Here is a 26,112-nt window from a genome sequence, read left to right as displayed (position 1 = left end):
AAAAAAAAAAAGACACAATGCAATGTCCTGCACAATGTACTGCATGCTTATAAAAGTACTGAATTTCAATAACTCTGTCATGTGCATGACACTGGTGCAAACAAGAACGCAGTCATGCAGTGTGCATTTGTGGGTGTGTTCCAAGCGTACAATGACAAGTATCCAGATATAATAAGGTTAATTACCTGGACCTGATGACCTCATTCAACATTCTTGTACAAATGTAACAGAATTTCCCCTAATACCACATGAGAGTAAGACAGAAGCTTAACTCATGTCGGAACCACTGAGTTTTGAGGAATATACAGTATAATGCACACTGTTTTTCACAGTATGATAACAAAAGTATGATGGCACCGGCTTGGAAGCTGGCTGATTTGATTTTGACCACACACTCTCTCATTTGAAATACAGTGGGAAGGTGCAAACAATGCGATCGAGACTGGCACAAACGCTCACATTTAATAATGAAGAACAAAGTCGGTTCAAAATCTTTGTACCAAAAGTGTGCTGACATATGTTAAAACCTGCAGCCAGATCAAAACCCTTATTATACCACATTTCACAAAGATTTATACTTTGGTCAAAGTTCAAATTTGCATAATTACAAAAATGTAGAATGTAATCTTTTGCCTACTTCTTTTTTTTTTCATATTGCAGAATAGTGAGACAAAGTCACATCTCAGAACAGAAAATATTGCTTTAATACATTGTACCTGTACTACATTCTAAATGTCTATTTTCACCGAAGCCCACTTCCCATATAGAAATGATTGAAATATGTACACTACACAATTGTGCACTGCTGACATGCTTTGTCAGATGACTGTATGTACACGTTATCCATGTACTGCCAGGCAAGATCACCCCGATTGAAGATGTGATAGTTGCTGATGATGCGAAATGCTTCCAAGAAATGTATACATATAATTTTGCCTAAGAATGCATCACCATGTCTGGTCATAAAGAATGTCAGAACAACAACAATGACAAAATAAAAATCCCACCAAGATTTAAAAAAAAAAGAGAATTAGGTTATTAAGGGCAAAATTGATTGACCCCAGTCATACAAAATAATGGAATGTGATGTATCAAAAGCCTCAATATTTACAGTGGCACAGTACACACAATCATTAAAAAATATATTGCATGTTACGACAGTGCAAAAAGATTATGCAATATTCAAAATCTCCTGATTACCGATTCGTAGTGAGGTTCAATTGTTACGCGTACATGATCAACAACTGATAGGATCAGCTTCACTTCACAAAAATATTCTTTACTTTTTTTCCTATTTCATAGGCCAATATGACCTAGTCTCCCTAACAAACGCGCATTCTTTTCTGATCTCAGTAAGAATTTGGTAAAAATATATGAATGGCAACAGGCTCACATTTCCAGACAATTCTTGCAACTGAAAGTACAACACGAAACTCATTTGGCGGCTCACACTAATATCTAGATTTAAAAGTAAACAAGTAATTACTGTATGCTGATGGCCCTGGCGTCTTGAGCAAATACAAAAAAATATGCAAAGAGCTCCAATCAACAGTTGCATTAATGCTAGGCAATTAACACACCTTGAAAATGACTTTTTGGTATCAATTTGATAGCAGCTAAAAAGCCTCTAAAATACATAAATACCGTATGCATTTGTATACTGCATGACTTTTGGTCATTGATACACAGCATGCAGTCAGTCAAATTACCATGTCATGTGCACAGGAGCAGTTGTACTGGTATTCAATGTGGTGTGTGCAATATACAATGCCTCTCATCAAGTTGCAATGAAAGGGAGATCTAGCACAGTGCGCATTTAGCATAATGCACGCAGGCCCACCTGGAGGCTACTCGAGACTGGCGGACCGTGACTGAAGCTTGGTACAGTGTATTAGGCACATTCACATGTACACAGGAAAAGTGTGATTCGAATCGCTATTTAAATTGCGCTTTTGTTGTGCACTTGTTCGCAAGAAAAAAAAAAAAAAAAAGCCATCCAAATTGCACCAGTTTGAGCGAAGCCAAACTGCTAGATCTGACTTTCATCCGACTATCCCACGCGTGCCTTGCATTTTGCGATATAATAAAACAATACCATTTTGCACAGCATTCATACACACTTTGTAATGCAAATAACTGAATCTATTTTGAAAAAAACGCAACTAATTCGGAAACATTGCTCTTTGAATAGTGTGTGAATTGTGATTTGAATCTCACTAATACAGGTGTAGTTGCAATTATTATGTCCACACACATTAAAAAAATGGTTTTATGTCGCAGTCAAATTCTGATGCAAATAATCGCAACTTTGTATTACTGGCTGTGTAAATAGGCCTATCGTGGAGCACTCCGACAGTGCGGTTGCAGCATAGGAAGCGCGTTCCAATATACGACGGCCATGACTACATGTATAAAGTGCTGTGTGGGAGGGATTGGGAAGGGGTACAAAAAATACAGCGATTCTCTACACGCTTCACCCAGTGCTTACCAGTACTTGGCCGGCATCTTATAGTTAGAAGCCTTCAGGTAAAGCCGACGCGGGACACTTTCACATTGGACCCTGCCAATTTGACCGGAGACTTTCCTCCTTAAATTATTTGCATCAAATACCAAACGTAGCACAGGTCTATTATCTCACTCTTTGTCAATTATCACTGAAAATATCTATGGTGTAAAAAACAGAAGCATACATGTATTTGGTCCTTGTGAAAAAGATCAAACTTGCAAGTACACTGAAGTGATTAGAGCCAGATAATTGCACATTCTTCTTTAATTAAGATTATATTATATCATTTGGCGTTACAAATCTGTTAAGTGTTAAAATATCAATGGCTGAGTGGGCCCATTCTTGCGTCATTAACTAAGTTTTTTTCTTTGAAAGTTTGCAACCTAGTGCATATTAAAAGAGGAATGCTGACAAGTCTTTCAACACCAATTAACATGACCAAACATAGTCACCGGTCATGAATGTCTACAATGAGTGTGAACACAAAAGTCCTGTCCCCTAATGTTTGCACGTACACTGTAGGCCCTATTAGTGACTGACCAATAAACATGATTGTGCAAAATATTTGCTGTTTGTACAGTGAGCAAATAATATAATGTTCTCAAATTTAGAGTAAGGGCAGACTAGGCACTCAAGCTAATGCTTTTGCATGTATTCAAAAGTTTTCACAGATTGGACAATGAAAGGCCGAAGGTTGGTCATAGCAAAACTATACAAAACAACGACATCAAATTTTGCATTTAACCTTGCATAAATATTTGTATATACATTACGTCGTCAGTATGCCTTTTGTAATCCTAGAATAAGATAAAATGTTCTTCTGCAATCAAAACCATTTCTGCTTGTATACGTTCCCTATTTCATTTGTTTGCTTTTGTTTCATAAGCCACTTTTCCGGTGGAGTTTCTTTGTAATTGTACAAATTGATTTGATATAATATTGTTAACTCCGGCAAATGAAAGAACAGAAATAATCTCATTTCCCTCATCATTCCATCGCAAAATCATTTCATTCCTCGTCATTTCAGTGGCAAGTCACACTCTTACTTCTCCCTCTCTCTTTCGTTTGCTCGCTCGACGCCAATCATCCTAACCACTGTCCATTTGGCAATAATTTTTTTGCCTCACGAGGGCTCCCTTCACAGTCTTTCCTTCTTCAGAAGGCCAGGGAGAAGGGGAGGGGTGGGGTGGGATCCTCTCCCCTAGTCTGCCTCCTTGTAGTTGGGCTCTGTCGACACAAAGTAGTCATCAAGGCAGAAGTGGAGGAACTCGAAGGTGGGTCGCTGCTGGGGGTCCTTGTGCCAGCACTTCAGCATGATCTCGTAGAGGGAGTCGGGACAATGGTGCATCTTGGGCATGCGGTAGCCCAGCTCCACTTGGTCCAAGACCTCTCGGTTCGTCATTCCTAGGAGTGAAAAGGGGAAAAGACACTTGCTCAGAGAACGGTTGAGGTCCGCGTGCAATTGTACCATGGAGCAATTCAATTCCGATGAGAGGAAATGTACAAAAACACTGGAAAACCAGAAATTTTCGAGTGCATGAAACCTTTTGCGAATTTTGCAAGGAGCAAATTTCTGGCTGCACAAAATTTCCACTTCTCCAGTATGTACACCTATCTTTGAGCATCTTGATTGTAGCTTGTTTCTTGTTAGACAAAGTCTACCCTGTACAGGAATACATTCTGCTGCATCAGTGATTACGATCAAATATTAACAACTGCATTATCAAAGGGAGGCACACATATGTGTACAAAGATACCAACTGTTACTTTTTTGCCACATTTTGTACATTTTGTCCAAAATATGGCACATTTCATGGAAAACACCAAAGCTACGCCTTTTCAGCCCTCAGAATACAGCAATGCTGCTTACAAGGTTGGCATCCCTGCATATGACTGAAAATCTGAATGATAATCTAGACAGGTGTAAAATGTAACAAACGCAAACAGAAGAAAGCTGATTACAAATTAATATAATTTATTAGTGGAAAAATGACGGTCAAGCTCAAAACCCACAAAAAGGACTGGTGCAGATCATGATTCTCTGTAATAGACCAAAATATGTCACTTGGGTTGACCTACTCAAATTTTTAGAATTTGTCTTTACTACCCAGAAGAGTACTCTTTTCTGTCAAAACTTGGTGGCTTAGTATAAAACAGGAATTCAAATAAGAGCAGTTTTTCTGGACAATATTTCTTTGAACTGTTGCTGCTTTCATTGGGGAAAACATGTTTTAATTGATACATCTGCACAGCACGATGGAGTGACAATAATCTTCAAATCCTCTTTTCTCCCTTTTCTATGAAACTGCGGATCCTAACTTTCTTCTATTTCTATCAGCTTTTGTTTAGATTAGAATGATTCAATTTTAACCAGTTGAGGATGGGCTGATTTTGCTACAACATGCATTTCCCATAGACATTTGCCCATATACTCAGGACTCGACCTCAATGGGTTAAGTAAATGAAGCATTTCATAGCTTTATGAGCTTAGGCCTATATTTTTATTCTTGTAAACTATGCAGCAAAGTGGAAATCCATGTAGGCCTACTTTTTGTGGGGTTTAGAGCTGGGCAGTCACAGTTTATGCTGTGTAACAATTAGATAAACAACAATCAGATGGATACAGAAATTTAAAAATGATGACAATGAAACTTTCAGGACATCATCTGACGTACCAGGATACGGGATGCGGCCAAAGGTGACGATCTCCGTGAGGAGGATACCAAACGACCACACATCTGACTTGATGGTAAACCTGCCATGAAGTGCTGCCTCGGGAGCCGTCCACTTGATGGGGAACTTGGCTCCTGCGGGAATACAAATAGAAAATGTGCCCTTCTTCATATCACAGCCTGTATGACAGTTTTTGAATGGGAAAAAGAACTTTAATATTTCTTACAGGTGTTTAGGTCTAAGTTGATGCTGGATTGTTGCTGCTGGTTTGTTTGAATATAAAAATCCGTTTTGAATCGTAGTTGCCTGGTCGGGCCACCAACAGATAAACCTTTTTGGAAGTTTGGTGGCCCCATATTAGCCGCTAGTGGCCCCAGGCCACTGGGCCACAGCTAATCTCGAGCCCGGATGTATGTATGCATGCTTGCATTCTGCCCTGCATGCACATACATGCTGCATGTTTAGATTGATAAGTTACAATTGTATTAGGGGTCTCTGAAATTCTGCCTGCACTAAATGATGTTTGTGATTTGTAGTGTATGGGGACTCCTTCCAATACTGGAACAGCTGCCAAGTCTAAATACTACGATGAAATGTGTTTTGCAATTGAACAGCTGATTACCTTCAAAATTATTTCAACATCTGAAAACTATCACTGTCTAATAGATTTCACTTCAAATTTCATGTTGATTTTTTTTTCCACGATTAATTTCAAGGATTCCCGAATATACCCAAGTCGGACTATATAGCCTTTAATAGCCGTTACATGGTATCTCCATGCTACTGAGTTTTTGATAATGTTCTTTAATATGCGAAATAATTTCCCGGAAAACTCACCGACTCTTGCCATGTACTCATCCTCCTCGATGAGTCGCGCCAAACCAAAGTCTGCCACCTTGACAATGTTGTTCTCGCCGACCAGGACATTTCGAGCCGCCAGGTCACGATGGACAAAATTCATGGTCTCCAGGTACGCCATACCACTTGCAATCTGTGTTTGATTTATACACAGCAAGTTGGGGTTAAAACATTTGCAATCTTTCTGTCATGTCACTTCCTGTAATTACATTGTTCCTCAAAAGAAACCTTTTACTATGCATCTGATGAAACTTATCCCATTGCAACCGAAGCAAGACACTCATTCTTCTCTTCTGGCCATGATTACAAAATGAACTAGAAAAGCACTCAGAGAGCACAGACCTCCACCAAGCCAGCAACTCATTTCCATCCTTACACACACGCAATTTCCCCAAATAAAAGCCTTTTGTTTACGTTATTGCACAGCACCTTGCCCAAGCAGAGCGAACGCTTTATTAATAGTGTACGTACAGTATCTAAACCTCCAGCACGCATAGCTCGAACCCCAAGTTCGTTGACCCTACATATGCCAAAAGATGAAAAATCCTTCAAAAATCTATAAAAATTCCTGGATCACTATCAAAATTGAATGAGGTGTTCCTTGTGTCAATATCGACTTTTCCTGCAAGTTTCATTTTAATCTGTACTCAACTTTTTGAGTTATTTTGCAAACAGACAAACCAACGCTGATGATCACTTAAGCTCCTCCTTCCTTGGCGGAGGTAATAATACATTGACATATATGCCAAAGTGTAATACATCAAATTAATTGATTAACTAGAAAAGCACTCGGAGAGCACAAACCTCCGTCAAGCCAGCAACTCATTTCCAAAAATAGAAATATTTTGTTTACGTCATTGCACGGCGCCTCGCCCAAGCAGAGCACACACTTAAGTGCATGTATGTAAACCTGCAGTACGTGCAGCTTGAACCCCACATTTGTTGACCTTATATGCCAAAAGATGAAAAATCCTTCAAAAATCCATGAAAATTTCTGGATCACTACAAAACTGAAGAGGTGTTCCTTGTGTCAATATTGACTTTTTATGCAAGTTTCATTTACATTTTTCATATACAATTTTTTGAGTTATTTTGCAAAGAGACAAACCAACGCCGATGATCACTTAACCTCCTTCCTTTGCGGAGGTAATTATGGTCAAATTTTTGTATTTGACCTTGACCTATGACCTCTGACATTGACCATGTGCACCCAAAGTTGATAGGCACAGCTTCATCCACTCATGCATACACATGCCACTTTTATTTGGATACCTCAAACAGTGCTGAAGTTATGCTGTTCACAAAATTGCTTACGGACAGACAGACGGAAGGACAGATAGAAATCCAAAAAAACATTTGAATGTCTCTGGTGACGCTTTGTGGCGGAGGCATAAAAATAAATCCAAACACAAAAACGAAGGGTTGCCTCATGAGGTAACTTTTCCCGTAAGTTCAAATCTTTTGCCCCTACCTGAGCACCCATGTCCACATGAGTTGTTAGCTTGGTGTCCTTTCCTGACCCGTCCTTCAGGTAATCCAACAAGCTGCCATTGGACATGAGTTCTGTGACAATGTAGATGGGCTCCTGCATGACAAGGGAAACCAAAGACAGGAAGACATGCAAAGCTTGTACTGCTGTTTCGAGAATGCCCCTGAGAGCAAGGACAATGACAACACTAACAGTTAGCAAAGTAATTATCAAAACCTTCGCTTTTCTTCTTCTATCACGCAGACAGAGATTGCACACAAGATGTGTACATGTCACATTTCAGCAAGAAAATGCATTTTCTGACATCTACTTTTAATATGAAATTTCTGAAGTACCGGTGCTTCTCTTTTCTACACAAGCATGTTTATGCTTTTACAGATAATTACGGGAAAGAGAGAATCATATGAAGGATTCAGGATAAAATTTATCACTAATCTTTGGTCTAATGATCAGAATACAAGCAAATTGAGGGGAACCCTTCAGCAAAATACCACTAGCAGTGCAAAATTCCTATCAGGCCATGGTGGTAACGAGAGTTTATGAATTCATAACTTTTGAATGCTTTGTTTGATCTTCCTCAAATTTCACTGATGTGTCTTAATAACATTTTTGCATTCACTCAATTCGCACACAATCTGGTATATACCTTGTAATTGGGCTTAATTCCAGGATTTTGACCATTTTCACATTTAACACACATGTCATCATCTTCTTCCATCATGTCCATAAAGACCAGAAGTAGTGTGGGCATTCATGAAGTGGGTAGGTTGGTCTGGCTCGGAAATATGTGAGAATCCACAATAACAAATTTTGTACAGCTTTATCGACTGCACACACAGCCAAAGACTCTTGACTGGAGTTGACCATTACTAATGAGCATACACTTTGATGCATATTCACTGACAGGCGCTGTTCCCGTTTTTCGAATACACCGTACCACAGTGGGTAACGAAGATCGCTTCAATCCTCAGTATCACCAGTACCAAGGTGCCATGCGGTGAGCAGCATTTTTAGATGCATTATGGGATAGCCTCTGTTTTGGTTGCATATGTGCACTTGTTAAAAAAAGTCACGCTTCCGTCTTTATCCAGGGGTATTTTCCATTGAAGATTTCTTTGCTTTCCGTTATGTTACCAGTGCACTGAAGCCTTGCAGTGGTGAACCATGACTCTCGTGACCGCAAATGAGTATCAAATAATTAGGAGTTTTAAACTGTTTTTTAGCTTAATCCTAACCAAAGAAAAAAGCAGCAACAAAAGAAAAGCAGACAAAAGTTGCATTGAATCACATGGGAACTGAGACACGCACAAACTGACTGGAAGTGACAATGCTCAGGAGGAATCCCACAGTGCATTAATTCTGTGACAGGCTCTGCAGTGTGCAGAGAAGCTTTTTGCACATTGGCAATACCGAGAATTGGACCAACCATATCTTCCCACGCCACAGGAAACTTAAACCCTTGGCTTTAGACAGGAAGCAAGTGAACACTGCAGAAACCCTATGAGACATTACAACAACTCAAAGTCAAAGGGTTTATTGTATGTATTCATTGCGCAAAATCTCAAGTTCAAACTTGCAGTAAAGCTGGCTCTGCTCTCATTGAATACTTTGGCTAAATTTGACTTGGAAAATGAACCAGCACGTAGAGAAATTGGTTCCATGACAATTTTGCTCCTGCAACAATTGCGCCCATGAAATATCTACACGCTACGCCGAGCATAAATTCTACCCACCAACATGACCCTAACCCTTATCCTAATCCTCACATCAGACTAATCCTAAAACCCTGTCACAACCCTAATCCTATGTCCTTGGAGAAAATAAAAACAGAGGAATTGTTGCAGGAGCAAAATGTAGTGTCACCTGAGAAATCAGGTACTGTAAAAGTGGATATTTTCCGCGACTAATTTTTCGCGCTCGGCGTGGTAAGAAGGGTTTCGCGTGTTTTTGATTCCGCGGAATCAAGACATTAACTACTGGAACATATGGCAAGCAAAAATATTCATGTGCTTTTATTTTCGCGCTAGTTTCGGGTTGCGCGAAATGCGCGAAAATTTCAACGCAGCGAAAATGTCCACTTTTACAGTACTGGTAATGTTATCATACATATCTGGTTTAACCTAGACTGCAGGAAAAATCTTCACTGTAAAAGAATCTACATGGTGTGTGAAACTACAATGAGTGCTAAGTTACCAAAATGTTCAATTTGAAGGTCACGCCTCTATCAATAAACAGTCTAACTGCCAGCACATTTTATGGAATCTGAGAAATGATGATGAATTCACTGTTCAATGAAATCCTTTATTTCAAACTGCAAATCAGCTGCCACAATCGAAAGATTGCAATGTAACAAATATGTCTGCCGCCTTGTCGAAACATCCACTTCAGACCGACGTGAAACCAAAACCTCAGAGCTCTTTCCCCTAGAACCACTGTTCGGCTGATTGTACCATTGTCGACGCTTTTGTCATTGACATGTCCCAGCCCAGTATGGATTGCCATACAAATTCTACTTGTACACACATGGCACATAGATAATGAGGCTCTGTGTATTCTCGTATGGCATGTTATAAAGCTGCCACAGATATGTGCATGTGTGCGTGTTCAATGTTCACAAGGCGCAGTCTGTACACGGGGCATTCTCACAACACGCATTACACTTGCGCTGGCTTACAGCATATGTAAACCTTCTAACACTGCTTTGCTGTGGTTGTGTTGTACGCGTACTTGTCAAGACCTGTATCAGGCCACCATACAGCAGCATTGTTGCAGAACATACCAGTACATGCAGTGGCATAAAACAGCCACAATGTGTAATCTCTTTTGGGATTGACAAGCCCCCCCCCCCCCCCCCCCCCTCCATCTGCACACTAAGGTCTTCCACTTAGCACTTTTTGAGTGAGTCATTTCTCAAAGACATAAATTAGACAATAAATGACAAAGGGAAAGACATCTACAGTAAAATGCATCAAACAAACTAAGAATGTTCTTCAAATGTATTCGTTGTCTTTTATCAAACAGTCAAGTTTTTTTTTCCCCCTTTTAATTATAACTGCTTTTCAACATGTAAACTGCAGTTGGTAGGTTGTAGATCATTGATTGTCACAAAAATGCATATATAAAAAAAAGAGAAATGAAAGGCCATAAATTTGGCAAAAAGAGATTCAGAAAACAGTATGAGGACAGAGTAGCCTGGCTCATGAAGAATTATTTTGGCTCCATGGATTGAACCAAAGACTCTACATCCTGAGGTCCCTGGTTCAAGCTTCTTTGAAGCAGTCGCAATGCCTCTGGCCAAGGGACTTAATCCTCAGTGCCGCGGTCTTTGGTGAGTACCTACAGTGTAATTCCATGAGTCCATGTTTATTTAATAGCAATAAATTGCTTCCTAGCTGGTCATAGATGTAATATAAATCTATCAAACACAAGATTAATGGCTCCCCGTTGTTTCATCATCCGTCATCCTGTCTGCCATTTATCTTTGGATACCAGTGGATGTAAGTATGGCACATCAGCTGATGACTAAAAGGGGAATTCCAGTTCAGCTACAATTTAGTTTGGGAAGAAAGAGTAACATGCTGCCTGCAAAACAGTAAAAAAAAATTGATCAAAATCGGATCAAAAGTATAAGGAAAGTATAAAATTTGAACGATTCACTAATCTTTGAAAAAACAGTTTTCAAACAGTTTATTTGAAGAAGCAAATGAGAGAGATTATAGTGCCATCATCTCATATCCACTGACTAATAGAAAAAACAAATGATGAAAATTCAATTTTCTGCCAGAAAAGTATAAAATAGTATATCATTCCTGGCTGAATAACTTCAAAATAGTGATCAGTCAGATATAATGGGATTGGAGAATGTGGCCTAATCATGTTTGAACAAAAAAAAAACCCCTGAGAATTTCAAGATTTTGCACAAACTATATGGCAAGTTGTGAGGCAATGACAATTACTATTTGCATATTCATATTGACTGTTCAAGAACTGTTTTACGGAGGAAGAAAAAAAGGAACATTCACACTTCCATAACTTCCCTTATACTAAACTAATTTTGATCAAATCTTCACAATTGTGCCTGAAATTTTTTCTTTTTCTTTCAAATTAAATTTTGACTAGTCTGGGGTTCCCCTTTAAGCTTGCTGAACACGTTGATTCAGCGCAGCACAAGATTGCTGGATTAGTGACGTACCCTATCGGAGCAGATGGCGTAGAGTTGTACAAGCCGCTCATGCCGGACTTTCTTCATGATGTTGGCCTCAGCGAGGAAGGCTTGGGGTGACATCGTCCCCTCCTTCAGGGTCTTGATGGCCACCGGCGTGTTTCCATTCCAAACTCCTATTGGTCAGAAACAGATGGGAAATGGAAGCACTGACCAATCAGATCATAATATAGACCATGACATGATTTTCACAACAAAAGTCAACTCGAACCTGCTTGTACTATTAAACCTGACCTGATTTGATTGAGACTACACTGCCAATGCAAAGGGAGAACACCTGAACTACATTGATTGTATTGCACAATATAATTGGCATGAAATAAATGGCATGCAACACTTATGATGGACAGAGATATTTGGCAAGGCATTGTGTATTCAATCTCGCATGTGTCTGTCACATAGAGTAGGGAGGGCAAACAAATTATCTTTCTGTGCCTTTGTGAATAGGCTCGTGATCCATAAACGAAGTCCAGTCTTATACCTTCCCAGACTTCTCCAAACTGGCCGTGTCCGAGACGCTTCATCATCCGCAGCGACTCGCGCGGGATCTCCCACCGGTCCTTGCCGAGACCAAAGGTTATGGGGTTCTCCTTGGGACATGCCTTGGTCAGTAGGCAGCACAGTCCATCCACTGAACCTGCAAGCAAGAGCAGAAAGGGTTCATGTCTCGCAAAAATTTGTTCACACCACACAAGCTTTTCACTCTCGATTGATCATTTCACTGTTGCCTTTTTATTCATTATTCATCACAACAGATAATTCTCATGTACACTGTTTACACTATGTGCATGTATTACATTCGAAGGCTTATTTGTATGCTGTGCAAGTATTACGATGATGATGATGTCATACACATCTATTTTCTCTAAGATGCTGCACACTCTGTACAAAGAAAAAATCAGAAAATTATTACCATTTTTTTGCCCCCCCAAAAAAATTAGCTAACAAATGTAACAATTTCTTCTTTTCTTTCCTGTCATGTTTCTTCTCTCTCTTTCTCTCTTTCTCTCTCTTTCTCTCTGTCTCCTGAAGTAGCAGTATTTGGTCATAAATGTCATACATAATGTCTCTCAGCCATTTTTTTTTTTCTGGTTTGCTCTGCATACATCATGATAAAAATGATATAATTTGGAATTTCTTGAATGTACTTCTTCTGACATTGATGGTTGGTTTCAGATGTTTGTAAAATGACTTGACTTGACATATTGGTGATTATGAAAATAGAAATATATGTTCTGCTCAAATGCACAAACCCACCCAGATCAACTGATACATCGCCAAATGCCACAGTACAAAGACTCTGTACAATCTCAAGCAAAATAAGGGCCGTTTCCTCTACGGGAACTTCAAGAGCACGAAGAAGCCAATCGGCAATTGGCGAAATATCACTTCAAGCGGCTTCATTTCCATTTTCTTTTTATTTGAATAGACATTATTTCCTACTTTGATCAGATGGTTGAAAAGAATTTACACCAGTCTAGACTTGAAATGTCCACAACCTCAACCATCATTGTTTAATACTTTATTACCTTTTTCCCTCAGATTTCCACTATTTTCATTCAAATTGCCATTTCTCACTGAAGTTAGCCACCCCCTTGCAGCTAAAAACAGAAAACTCTTCTGCACATTCTCTTATCCTCCAAGCTAAACTGAGATGAGGTACCTTTTTCAGGACAAAACCACCAGCCTCCCAATACCCATGTTTTCTTGTGAGCAGGTTTTCAGTTCACAAAATGAATAGGATTATGTTGTTATTCTATACATGCTTATTAAAGGAAAGAGCAATTACTGCTCTATCATCAAACATTTTTGCTGGTAAGCGTGCTACAGATACTGTAGATTGGATCTGATGTCACATTTCACTTTGAATACGAAACTAATTTATAACCAACAGCAAGACCCGCGTATAAAGTCTGATATGCGATGGATGTTACACAGTTTCTATCAATCTGTATCATGGAATGGACCTTTCATCACACAGAAATGTACTTGTGCGAAGTCCTGGCAAGCAGCACATGTCCTCTTTGCTGTTGGTTTTTTGTTTTGCTTCTGAAACTATCAAATTAATCATCGGTAATTCAATGTTAATTTATCTTCTTTGCATTATGAAGTGTTTGTTGACTACTGATTCCCCTCAGAACCATCTTTCCTCACGGACACCAGTCTATCCTTTATATGTAGACCCTTACATCCTGTCATACTCTTTAAATTCCCTCCAAATTTACAAACTTTACAACTGTGAATAGACAGATTTGATCAAGCTTGTGTTTAGAATAGATCTCTAAAGTCATAATTCCTCACCCATTGTTATTGTGATATCCAAAGAGCTTTGATGGAACGTTGTGTTTGGCTTGCCTGCTCTAGCAGCAACTACTGAACATCAGTTTACAGCAAGGCTACAACCTCCAGAATGTGAAACAAATTTGAACATTTTATTCCCGCCGCACACTCTACGACCTTCAATATGACCATCAGACCAGGTCGTGCGACCTGGCAACGCACGCTATACGACTGACCTTACAACTAGGCTTACGACTGTTCTGGCTTCAGTACACTTTACCAATGAGTATTAAAGCGCAAGCAGTGTGCACTGCGTGCACTTGCATTTTACTGTATCTTGATTGGCTGAAAGCCCACGACCGGGTTGTGGAAATTCAACATATCAAATCTCAACGACTGGCACTGAGTCGTACGACTGAAACTGGCAAGGTTGGTCTTAAGGTCGTACGACTGGTCGGATCGTACAGCGTGTGGCAGGCTTTAGCCTGACTGGTCCCTGCTTTCACCTGTCGAACCTGGAATAGCGACAGCATGTGGGCAAGACAAGAGCGGACTTACTCTGATAGTGGCGTACGAGTTCGATCAACGTAGGAAAGATGCTGCGCTGTGTGATGAAGAAACCGTGCCCGCCGTCCATCTTGCGTATCCTATAGTGTTTGACATGGTCACCCTTGTTAGGGTCCGAGTCCCTTACTGACAGCGAAAATGTGCCTGGAAAACAACAAAGAAATGATAGTGAAGTTATTTATTAAATGACAAATATAAAATTTTGCAACCTTTCCAAATTCATATGGATACACCAACTGCTGTATCACTGTCATCCTTTCCATCTGGGCTTTGTAACAATGTCTATCTCACTTGATAGTGACTTTCGGCATTTTCTGCACTTTCGTATTCATAACGACCTGCAATAAAAGGCATGAAATCACCATCAATTCTGATTATTTGAGATTTACGTTTCCATGAAAACCCAACAGTCATAGCTAGTCTTGCTAGATGTACAGTGCCGACCGCGGGAAACGTCACGAAAACCCCTAGGGCAAATGCGGGAAGCCCTTTCGTCCGGGCGTACTAGGTAATACGCGGGCGTTTGGACGCGTACAGACGAGGGAAGTCGCCCGCACTTTCACGCTCGTCTAAACACCCGCATTTGCCCGAGCGCTCCAGCGCGGAATTAATGATATGAAAATCAAACTCTCCCGTCAACCATCGGCTACATGAAGGAAATTAGCTGAAATCGATCCGCGAAAATCTTTTGAAAAGTATCAGTAATTTGCCGGATGTTTGCTTTTACGTTCGAAAGTAAAATAATAACCATAACATTCAGCTCACGAATATGCTAAAGCAAATGTCGAATGATCCCTTTGACGTTTGGAAATGAATAACAATAATACTCCGTACGATGATTAAATAAATGTCGGATGTTTGCTTTTACTTTCGGAAGTAAATAGCAATAACATTCATCTCCGGAAGATGCTAAAATAAATGTCGGATCTTTGCTTTGACGTTCGGAAATGAATAACAATAATATTCAACTCTGTACGATGATAAAAATAAATGCCGGATGTTTGCTTTTACGTTCAAAAGTAAATAACAATAACATTCAGCTCCGGAAGATGCTTAAATAAATGTCGGATCTTTGCTTTGACGTTCGGAAATGAATAACAATAATATTCAACTCTGTACGATGATAAAAATAAATGCCGGATGTTTGCTTTTACGTTCAAAAGTAAATAACAATAACATTCAGCTCCGGAAGATGCTTAAATAAATGTCGGATCTTTGCTTTGACGTTCGGAAATGAATAACAATAATATTCAACTCTGTACGATGATAAAAATAAATGCCGGATGTTTGCTTTTATACGTTCAAAAGTAAATAACAATAACATTCAGCTCCGGAAGATGCTAAAATAAATGTCGGATCTTTGCTTAGACGTTCGGAAATGAATAACAATAATATTCAACTCTGTACGATGATAAAAATAAATGCCGGATGTTTGCTTTTACGTTCAAAAGTAAATAACAATAACATTCAGCTCCGGAAGATGCTAAAATAAATGTCGAATGATCCCTTTGATGTTCGGAAATTAATAACACTAATATTCAACTCCGTATGATGATTAAACAGAATGTCGGGTGTTTGCTTTTACTTTCGAAAGTAAATAGCAATAACATTTGGCTCCGGAAGATGCCCAGAAAATGGCAGATGATTGCTTTTTACGTTTGGAGGTGAATAGCAGTAACAGTCTGCTCCATATAATAAAATACACTGTTAGAAAAAAATCAACAAGGTTGTTTAAAATTTTAAACAACCACAAGTTAACCGGTGAATCGCTCAACTGTTGTTTAAAAATTAAACAACACGTAGTTGTTTAAACTTTTAACCCTTTGTTGTTTAAAAATTCTAAACAACTGTTGTTTAAAAGAAATTTAAACAACTGGGTTGTTTAAAAAAGTTGTTTAAAAATTTAAACAACTGTTGTTTAAAAGTCATTTTATACAACTGGGTTGTTTAAAAAAAGTTGTTTAAAAGTCTAAACAACTGTTGTTTAAATGTAATTTTATACAACTGAGTTGTTTAAAAAAAGTTGTTTAAAACTCTAAACAACTGTTGTTTAAAAGTCATTTTATACAACCGGGTTGTTTAAAAGTAATTTTATACAACTGGGTTGTTTAAAGCAAATATTAAATATTCATGTTTAGAATTTAAACAGTTCTTAATCCCATATTACTGTTCAACTCACTTGTATATAAGCACAATAACACAAATGTTTATGTTTTTGGCCAATATATATTTCAGCACATTTTCACTGTCTATATCACTGACAGCGTATCATTAGAAAACCTTCAATCGGTCAATCTGTCCATCGATGTGCAAACTTGTTGCAAATAACAAATAACAAATTGAGCCAATCAAGAATTGTCTCATCCATTTTCAGAATATATACAGAGTAGCAATTCTTCTTATACAGTTAACCTTTGATAAGTCGAAGTTCTCGAGAACCGAGAAAAATGTGTCGAATTGCGCGGATTTAGTAAAAATATGCAGTTTGACTGCAGAGGAAAAATCACGAGCTATTGTTATGCTTGAGTGAAGTGATTTCCCAGCTGAATTGACCTCGACTCATCTAAAGCTTAGTGTATTGTCAAATGTACATTTTGATTCCACTTACATACAAATGGGGTGCTTAACGCCGTAAAAATCACATTTCACAATATTTCAACTAAACTGCAATGGCAAATTGAATTTGAAACATGCAATAATTAAAGAATTAATTATGCATAACATGGATGTGTTCAGCTTGAGATTATGTATACAACTGTACCTGTGCCACATTTAATATTTTGTTGGTTCATTTCTCATATTGTGTGGGTGCATGGGGACCATCAGTTGCCCTCAGATGGGTCCAAAAGGGCTAACTGAATGAACAGTACACAGAGAATGTAATTTTTCAGAATGCTTTTACAGTCCAATGCACACCTTACAGACACATTATCCAGTTTTATAGTGATCATACCCTGACAAGACAAGATAAATCTTGAATGAGTCTTATTTCCTGGAATAATTATCTGATTTTCTTAGAACCACTGACTTTGTTCTTGAAGTGTTTGTCACTATTACATGCGCTTGGAAATCTCATAAGCGAAGCATAAGGGAATGGCCCTCTAAGGATTTGCTTTTCTGTCCCAATACTGTACTTTGTTGCCCCACTAAGAAAATATTACTGAAGGTATTGCACTACACAGCTTCTCTATTAACTAGATCATTTTTAACAATGTTCAATTTGATGTAACAACATTTTGAATCAATTCAGTTGCAATGCTTTTGGGGAACATCTGCAATAGTAAGTCAGGGGTTATTAGTCAACTTTGTCAATTAAAGTTCTGATGACCACGAAAATCTCATTCTACGCATCTAATCTTCCTGATTTGAAGAGTTCAGGTGTGTCCTGATCTCTCTCACAGAATTGGACGTCACTTTAACAGGCATTTTGTACACAACTGTCTCCAAGCACTGCCAGGCAGCAAAACATTGAGCCTGGTACTCTACATCTATGACATAATGCACTTTGAATGCACAGTCCACAGCCTTTGTCAAAGTTGGAAACAAGAATCCCTGTCTCTCTACAATAGGGAGTTTTCGCAAGCACAACGCGGCCGGGAGTTAAGCGTGTCGTGTGCGAAATTTGCTTCTGCACATGATCAAATCCGAGGAACGTCCCGTCTGGGGGGAAACGAGTACGGTACTTGGCCAAAATAGCGTTCGGTCCCGATGCTTGGCAGGAGTGAGCCAGCCAGTCAGCCAACCAATCAGCAATCTTGTCCCCACGCCTCCGTCCTGTACAGGAAAGCGAAACTGCATAGATATGGGGACGGGGTACGGGGACTGTCACAAGTGATCGCTTCCTTGTATTCTCGGTCTTCGCGTCGTGTAGCAAAAACTTGCAGAGGCTTCTTCCAGGATCCTCCCATCAGCAAGATGAAGGGCTGTGGTCTCTGCATCCTGTCAATTTGTCCAATGTAGAAAGCCAGGTCTGTGCCCTCCTGTAAAATGAAATGGAAGTGGAAAAGAAACATGCGTAATAACATCTCAATAAAATCTTGAAATAAACTACGCAGAAGTGTTGGGTTGAGGCATTGGTATAATGAAGTCCATCAGAACAGATATATTTCCCACACCTCTCCAATGTTCAAGGTAGAGTTCATAATAAAGTGCCATGCCAAATTCTGCAACATTTCATTTGCAAACATATACCCTAAATTGGGTATTTTATGTAGTATATAACATCCATGTATTACATTTTCTATTCTTGCAAGGGCTAACCATGACCTGGCTGAATGAATTTTCAACTGTGTGGCCTATGGGAACTTCTGAAAGGCAATTAATTTTATTGCTGGCAAGCCCAGGCAAAAAGTATTATCAAACAAAAACTACTTCTGAATTGCATTTCATTATTTTGGGTAAGTTACTCTTTCCAATACTAGTAGTATAACAATTTTGTCCACTTACATTGTAGGAACATTAAGGAGTATGCGAGGTCTTTTTTCTTTTTGGTATGGGGGGGGGGGGGGGAGACACCCTGTATCACATTGGATGTATACGAGTGGTATGTAATATATTTCCAGCATCTTGCTGAATATAATGATACCATAGGTCAAGTGCAATATTTATTGATGAATGGAATATTCCTTGTTGGCGACATTTGGGACCAATTTTGCATTTCATGCGAATGTTTTCCCGTTTTTATCAAAATGAAAAGGACATATTGATATTGGACAAGTGTGTGATTGAGCAGTCAGGCACAAAATAAAGTAAATATGTATGTTGACTATGTAATATCAGATTTTTTTTCATTAAAAAAAATTATTGTGATTCACAGCATACATTAGCAACATAGTAAATTTGCATAAATATGTAGAATCAATGGACTAAACTAACAAATGAAACAGCATAAACTGGGAATTTCTGTAACTATGGACCACAGCTTGATGATTTTTATATTTTGTATTGCAATGTCAAAGTCCATCTCATCATTTTAATAAGAGGGCAACACATCACTTGTTTTAGAAGATAAGCCTCCGAACAGTTAGGTACTTACAGGTTGAAAGTCGTAGAATAACTCCAACGACTCCTGAAAAGAGCACTTGCCCACACCCCAGCAGTCCAGCCTCGGCAAACTAGCGGCAGCATGCTGAATGCAAGCGTCTCTTTTTCCTCTGTGGAGCAAAATGTATGACACAGGGGGAGTATTTTGAATGATAAGTACAAATATACCCTTTAAAAATAACACAATTAAGGCTGATAAAGAGAAATGCTGACAAGTATCAGCTCATATTCAGATGCTAGCTTAGGTACTTATATTGTACTTGATTGCAACCAGGATTACTAACTGTGTGTGTGTGGGGGGGGGGGGGGGGCTGTTTTAAAGTTGTCTGGAGGGTATTGTAGAAAATACTACACATTTTGAATGAGAGACTGATTCTGGCAACGGCATTTACTACCAAGACGGCAAGTAATTGTGGATGAGTAGAGCCAAACTTGTAAGGCCAAGCATTAGAATTATAATGCTTTAATAATCTTCATGCTATTCTACAAAACAACAATCAGAGTTACCATGAACTTGGATGAAAGAAAGTTGAATGGTGTTGACAGCCAGTGCCTTAATAAGAATAATCTTGCTCTACTGTTAAGTGCTTAACAAAGACTATTGCAATATGAATGACATTTGGGCTTTTGCAGGAGGTTCATGTCATATTCTGGCATTGCATAAAGCAAGATCAGTTGATATGAATATATCTTAATTAGATTAGCAAGAGCAAGGGATGTTCAAGGTCCAGTGATTTTTATTCCAAGTAGTAGGAAAAAGAATGCAAAAAACTTCAATAGTTCATAAAAGACTTCTCTGTTAATGTTATCCTATAATGACAAAAGCTTGATTATCATGTGAGTTGATCAGGCAGTGGAGAAGAAAAGGGGAATGTCGAATCGGCAACAAAACCAAATACGGGAACATGACATGCAAGTTGAATGATGGACAAAGCAGAGTCATCAAGAGCCCGGATGATCTCTTTGATATTGGCTTTGAAATTACAGATCCACTTCAGTTTTTGCAGGTTTTTGCGAAAGTCTTAGAAATTAATTAACAAGCATTGAATGAATTTCTCGATCGAAAATTTTTTTTTAATATAGTCATGTACATACTGTAAGTATTTTGTTAATGTTGTTAATAAATTCACCTCAACTGAATGCAAAAAAGGAAAGGGTGGTACTGGGGCTGTAGATAATCTCTACACAGAGCAATACTATTTAAAATGTACCTTGGGAAAGGCCATCGGTGTCACCCGTGTGACGAATAAGCAGCGTTTGCTACGATAGACATCTTGATTCCCCATACTAGAGTACTTTGTCAGCATACATGGCCATGCTGCAAACATCCTGTCTTCAGCCATGATCTCCTGGCTGAAGTCTTGCTTGATCTGTACAAATTAGCGAACAAGATTGCATTTGTAATCATATTAAGGGTGGCCCAGAAAGAATGATAAACCAAATGGAAAAAAAAATATAATACTAAAGTTAATAACAAAAACATGGAGTGAATTATGCATGATCATTAGCTTCTGCAAAAATGTTCATTCTATAAACATTTTTCTCACCAGTTTGTGTGAATTTGCACAATGTGCTTCGTTTGGCATGGAAATCTTGACAGACTGAGAAGAAAGCTCCTAATCTTTGCATAGAAACTTATTCAAAAGTGACAAAAGTGCCAAAAGTTGGTTCCAAACCACCTACCTACACGAAACAAATAGAACTCTACTAAGGTGGTACGTGTGGTGCATAGACTATATTGTGCGTTAAAAACACCACAATCTGTTTTCTGTCTTTATCTTCATTTTCTATAGGGGTTCTAGGCCTTTTTTTCTACTGGAAGCTTACGTAGACCTTAATTCATCGAGCATCATTGATGGCAATGATGCTCAGTACAGAATGAATTGTTCCAGCAAAAGTAGCAGAACTTAACTTGCACTTTAGTATTGGATTTTAGGGGGTTCGTTATGTTTACAGTAGATTTTGGTTGTACGGTTGGACCTACTACCCATCGACCGCCTAATGTTTATTTGCTTGATAAGAATATTTAACACTGAAATTCATGCAAATAAAACTTGACCTACGTGATTGAGAAAATCCAGAGCTAGGCTATCAGTAAATGCCTTTGTTCCCTTTTTGATTCGAAGTTTCAGTGCAAAAATATCGCCGTCGAACTTGCGGGGCCTCGTTTCAGCTCCCCGCGGTAAAGCTCCTTATTGAGATCGACCGCTGTTTTTGCATTGACAATGCACGCAAACCGAGTTGTATGAGCACCGTGTTGTACGAAGCTTTTTAGAAACTTCCATACTAGAAGGATCTATAGACATTACATTACGATTCGGTGAAAATATTCATTCGAAATTTTGTCCTTGATTAAAACCATTAACTTTGTTAATGAACGGTGAATTTTCGCGTTTTCCCACACCATCCTCATCAACAGTCAAAGCCAATCCATTTTTATGTGCTTTGCGTGCAGTGAAGTGCGTACTAATAAGCGTTCAGTGCGCCAATTAACACACGGTCGGTTTATTACAAAAGGGTGGTCGATGTAGTAGGGCTATCATACAGCCGACCATAAGTTCTAAATTATGAGGTAGGAAATGATCGAGACAGGTCATTGTGTAATTATGAACTTAGTTAGCACTAGCAGTCTAAAAATAGGCCCTAGCCCTTGACTAGGTCCTAGCATTGCCTATAGCTAGGCCCTAACCGTCACGTTAGACCGTGGCTATGCCTAACTAACTGTTAGATTTCTACATCATTGAACTCGGACACTGCGCCTATAAATTGTGCATGATGTGATACGGTGCCTGTTACAGTACTGTAAAACGAATAGGCTACTGTTCTGTGTCAACAATGGGAATATTCCGTACGCTGGTTAGATGATTAGTTTTTGTAAAAGAAATTCGTATTTTTGATGTGAAGTTTTGAAAATGTATGTAAGGATTGAATTATGCAAGTGTTCGTTATTCAAGCACGAGTTGGTTGAAAAACATAATGTACGTACCGGTACAGACGACCTACGTTAACGTTAACATTAACAGTTTGTTAGATCTAACGTTACATGCATGAAGGCGAGGCGTAGCGCAGCCCGGCCAAGAACCCAAAGCGTGAGCCGTGACTAGCTTCATACATCATGCAAATTACAGATGGGCATGAAGCGATGTAACTATCAGTTAAATAAATAAATACCTTGGAATGACTGGCAAAGTTCTTCTATAGCTAGACCCCATTTGCTGAAAATGTTCGTGACTCCTAGCTGCATTGCAGTCATCGTCACCGCCGTCCATCATGATGAATAGCCGCGCTACTGTATAGCTATACGTACATAAACGTGTGATATATGTACGTGTGTGTGTGAGGCGCGGTGGCACCGCCCGGCGGCGCGGCGGCGATCGATTGCGACGAAGGATATACATGCAGGCCCGCTGATTGGTTCATGACTATCACATCAATCATTCCGAATTGTTTTTAAACAACCGCTGTTTAAGGCAATCAAGCTGCGATTTTCTATATTCAAACAACATTGTTTAGAATTTTAAACAACAATATTTTAAACAACGAAATTTTACACAGCGTTCTAACAGTGTGGTGGAGATGAAAATTGGGCTTTTAACTTTTTGCGAGATACCAAGAAAACACTTATGATATAGTACAGAGCATACCATTTTAAGAGGAATTCAGAGTTTATTTGATGAAAATCGCGTTTGGAACGACAGAAACATCCAAAAACAAAGTAAAACAAAGCGATTCTGATAAAGTGTGGGTCCCACACTTTATTAGAATCGCTCTTTTTTTGATATCTCGGCCATTTCAAAACCAATTTTCATCAAATAAACGTCGAATTCCCCATAGAATTACATGCTCTTTCATATTTCATAAGAGGTTTCTCATTATCTCACCAAAAAATATTAGAAATGTGAAATTAGGTCTCAACCAAAACTATACGATCCCTTTAAGAGCACGTACCACCACCCAAAGAATAGCTCTACATGGTGCATACATCAAGCACCGTGCGAAAAGCAGAGAACAATGTTTTCACATACCGCATGAGTTCAGAAGAATATAACACAGAGTACATGGCATACTATTTTATCAGAGACCAATCACCGTACACAATTGTACATGTATATAATTAGAAGATAATAAAACCACCACCCCCCTCCCCCACAACACAAACTGGGAGGTTATGTGAGCTCAACGCTAAATTCTATGCAATGCTTGACTTAACTTTGAAAACTTAACTGAATTGAATTGAAAAAAAAACCCACCAACAACAACAACAACAAAGAAAGCAAACAGATTACTGTACAACAAATGGCACATAAGGGTGAGGTTTAATGGGAATAGGCTCTGAAACTAGATGTTTCTTGAAATCTACAATCCCACACTTCATGAATCATTTGTATTAGTACATGTAGCTATGAACCAGCCATACAAATAAGATGGGGAAGGGGGAAGGGGGGGGGGGGAGGGAAGGAGGGGAGGGGAAGGAGGGGAGGGAAAGGGGTGCGGTGGGGAGGAGTGGTTTATCGTGTAGCGCCCCCTGTCTATAACTCCTCATAATCTAGCACCACTGGTATCTCTTTCACATCAATGATGGCTCAAAGCAAGCAGTTTTCACAGTACATACACAACCATGTTTTGTTTTTTTCCATTCTGAAAACTGGTTTTCAAGCAACCCCCCCCCCCCACACACACACACACACTTAAAAGAGTGATTAATTAAAGCAAGCAGTCAACCTCTCACCCTTTGTAGACTAGTTCTGAGTATACTCAGGCCGGTGTTTATGGAAATATGTGGTAAATGAGAAATAGCATATGAGTCCTCAACAGAATCGAACCTTGCTACACACACAACATAGTACATGTAACATAACACGTTCTTTTGTTCCGATTGTGTTTCTATGTTTTATTCTCTTGACCCATCCCACTTCCTGGTTGTCACTCAAGTGTGACATTCGTAATGAGCGCGGCAAGTGTGACGCAACCAAAATCAAATTCCACTCCAAGCTTGAATTTGACAAGGTAATGATGAAGGAGTTAAAAGCATCAACAACGTAATGGTATGGTATGGTCTGTACCGGACAAAATTATACGCCGTTGAGATTTTCTTCAGTTTTCTTTGCCAGAAATTGACTGACAACCATTGTTAAGAAACAATGCAATACCAGTCACCAAGTTGAAGGGAAAAAATATAGTTGTTTATTATTCTTATTCTTATCGATACCCTAGGTTCCCACATACAAATATTAAATATCATCCACCATCTGGGATTATTAACATGCTAACCTCTATTGCGCACTGCCTTTGTGAGCATTATGCCTCTACAGGTGCTAAGCACATCAGTCGCTACATCCTGGTTGTCACTCAAGTGTGACATTCGTAATGAGCACGGCAAGTGTGACGCAACCAAAATCAAATTCCACTCCAAGCTTGAATTTGACAAGGTAATGATGAAGGAGTTAAAAGCATCAACAACGTAATGGTATGGTATGGTCTGTACCGGACAAAATTATACGCCGTTGAGATTTTCTTCAGTTTTCTTTGCCAGAAATTGACTGACAACCATTGTTAAGAAACAATGCAATACCAGTCACCAAGTTGAAGGGAAAAAAATATAGTTGTTTATTATTCTTATTCTCATCGATACCCTAGGTTCCCACATACAAATATTAACTATCATCCACCATCTGGGATAATTAACATGCTAACCTCTATTGTGCACTGCCTTTGTGAGCATTATGCCTCTACAGGTGCTAAGCACATCAGTCGCTACATCCTTTTGTATATGAATGGACAACTACAGTATGTCCCCCCCAAAAATTACTATCAGATATTTGGATGACTTCCAATACGTATGTTTTAACCATCTCATTGCTACAAATGTTGTACATGTACTTTAGGGTCTTAAAATGTAATATCTTTACTTTATCATGCAGAAAACTCTGTTCAATTTGGTTAAGCGGTCACAGAGAAATGTGGATCGTTTTAACACATTTCATAGTTCTGATTCTTCCAAGTTAGGCAATTGGGTGCTCTTGGAACTGCAAAGTGTGTGAACACAATGGACAGAGCTTGGAGGGAAGGCATTCCTGACTTGCTCTACAAAGCTCCTCATTTCTCTTTGGCCACTGAAGCAAATTGGATAAGGTTTTCTCTAAGATGTGGGTAATAAGTTACAGTGTATAGTTTCATATCATGAAATTGTATTTTTAAAGTTATCATTGTGGAGGGTCCTGTAGTAATTTTTTTTTTTTTTTTTTTTTGGGGGGGGGGGGGGGCATACAGTATAGTCAGGTATCCTATTACCGAACGGTATCCTATTACCAAACGCGTACTTTGTCAATGGAGCTTGTACAACAACTCGAATACGCATTCATTGCACTACGCGCTGTTATCTCACAGGGGAAGCCAGTGCCGAAAATTGCTAAACTGCAGCAAAAAACAAAACAAAACGTAATTTACCTCAAAGTTACGTAATAATTGCTAAAA

At 39.0% G+C, this 26,112-nt stretch overlaps 1 protein-coding gene across 1 annotated transcript; it reads right to left on the bottom strand.

Moving 5' to 3' along the window:
- Positions 1-13: 13 nt before the first annotated feature.
- Positions 14-14,735, bottom strand: LOC139720538 (tyrosine-protein kinase STK-like). Its single transcript, XM_071631891.1, has 7 exons — positions 14,587-14,735; positions 12,230-12,385; positions 11,719-11,864; positions 7,509-7,622; positions 6,017-6,170; positions 5,182-5,313; positions 14-3,910 (listed from the first exon to the last, which is right to left on the bottom strand). Exons 1-7 carry the CDS (start codon positions 14,663-14,665, stop codon positions 3,708-3,710), a joined length of 984 nt encoding a protein of 327 aa, XP_071487992.1. The 5' UTR covers positions 14,666-14,735; the 3' UTR covers positions 14-3,707.
- Positions 14,736-26,112: the final 11,377 nt, after the last annotated feature.

The sequence above is a fragment of the Diadema antillarum genome, unplaced genomic scaffold (assembly GCF_040938485.1).
Source record: "Diadema antillarum isolate AM-2024a unplaced genomic scaffold, OU_Dant_1.0 scf00000128, whole genome shotgun sequence".
NCBI lineage: Eukaryota > Metazoa > Echinodermata > Echinoidea > Diadematoida > Diadematidae > Diadema > Diadema antillarum.
This window is presented reverse-complemented; position numbering and strand designations above follow the sequence as displayed.

Bases quoted from the DNA above. Each gene is read 5' to 3' on its own strand.
- LOC139720538 (XM_071631891.1), bottom strand. From the start codon at position 14,665: ATGGACGGCGGGCACGGTTTCTTCATCACACAGCGCAGCATCTTTCCT. The intron at 12,386-14,586 runs GTAAGTCCGCTC...TCTTGCTTGCAG, and splicing joins ACTCGTACGCCACTATCAGA to GTTCAGTGGATGGACTGTGC. The intron at 11,865-12,229 runs GTATAAGACTGG...TCTGACCAATAG, and splicing joins GTTTGGAGAAGTCTGGGAAG to GAGTTTGGAATGGAAACACG.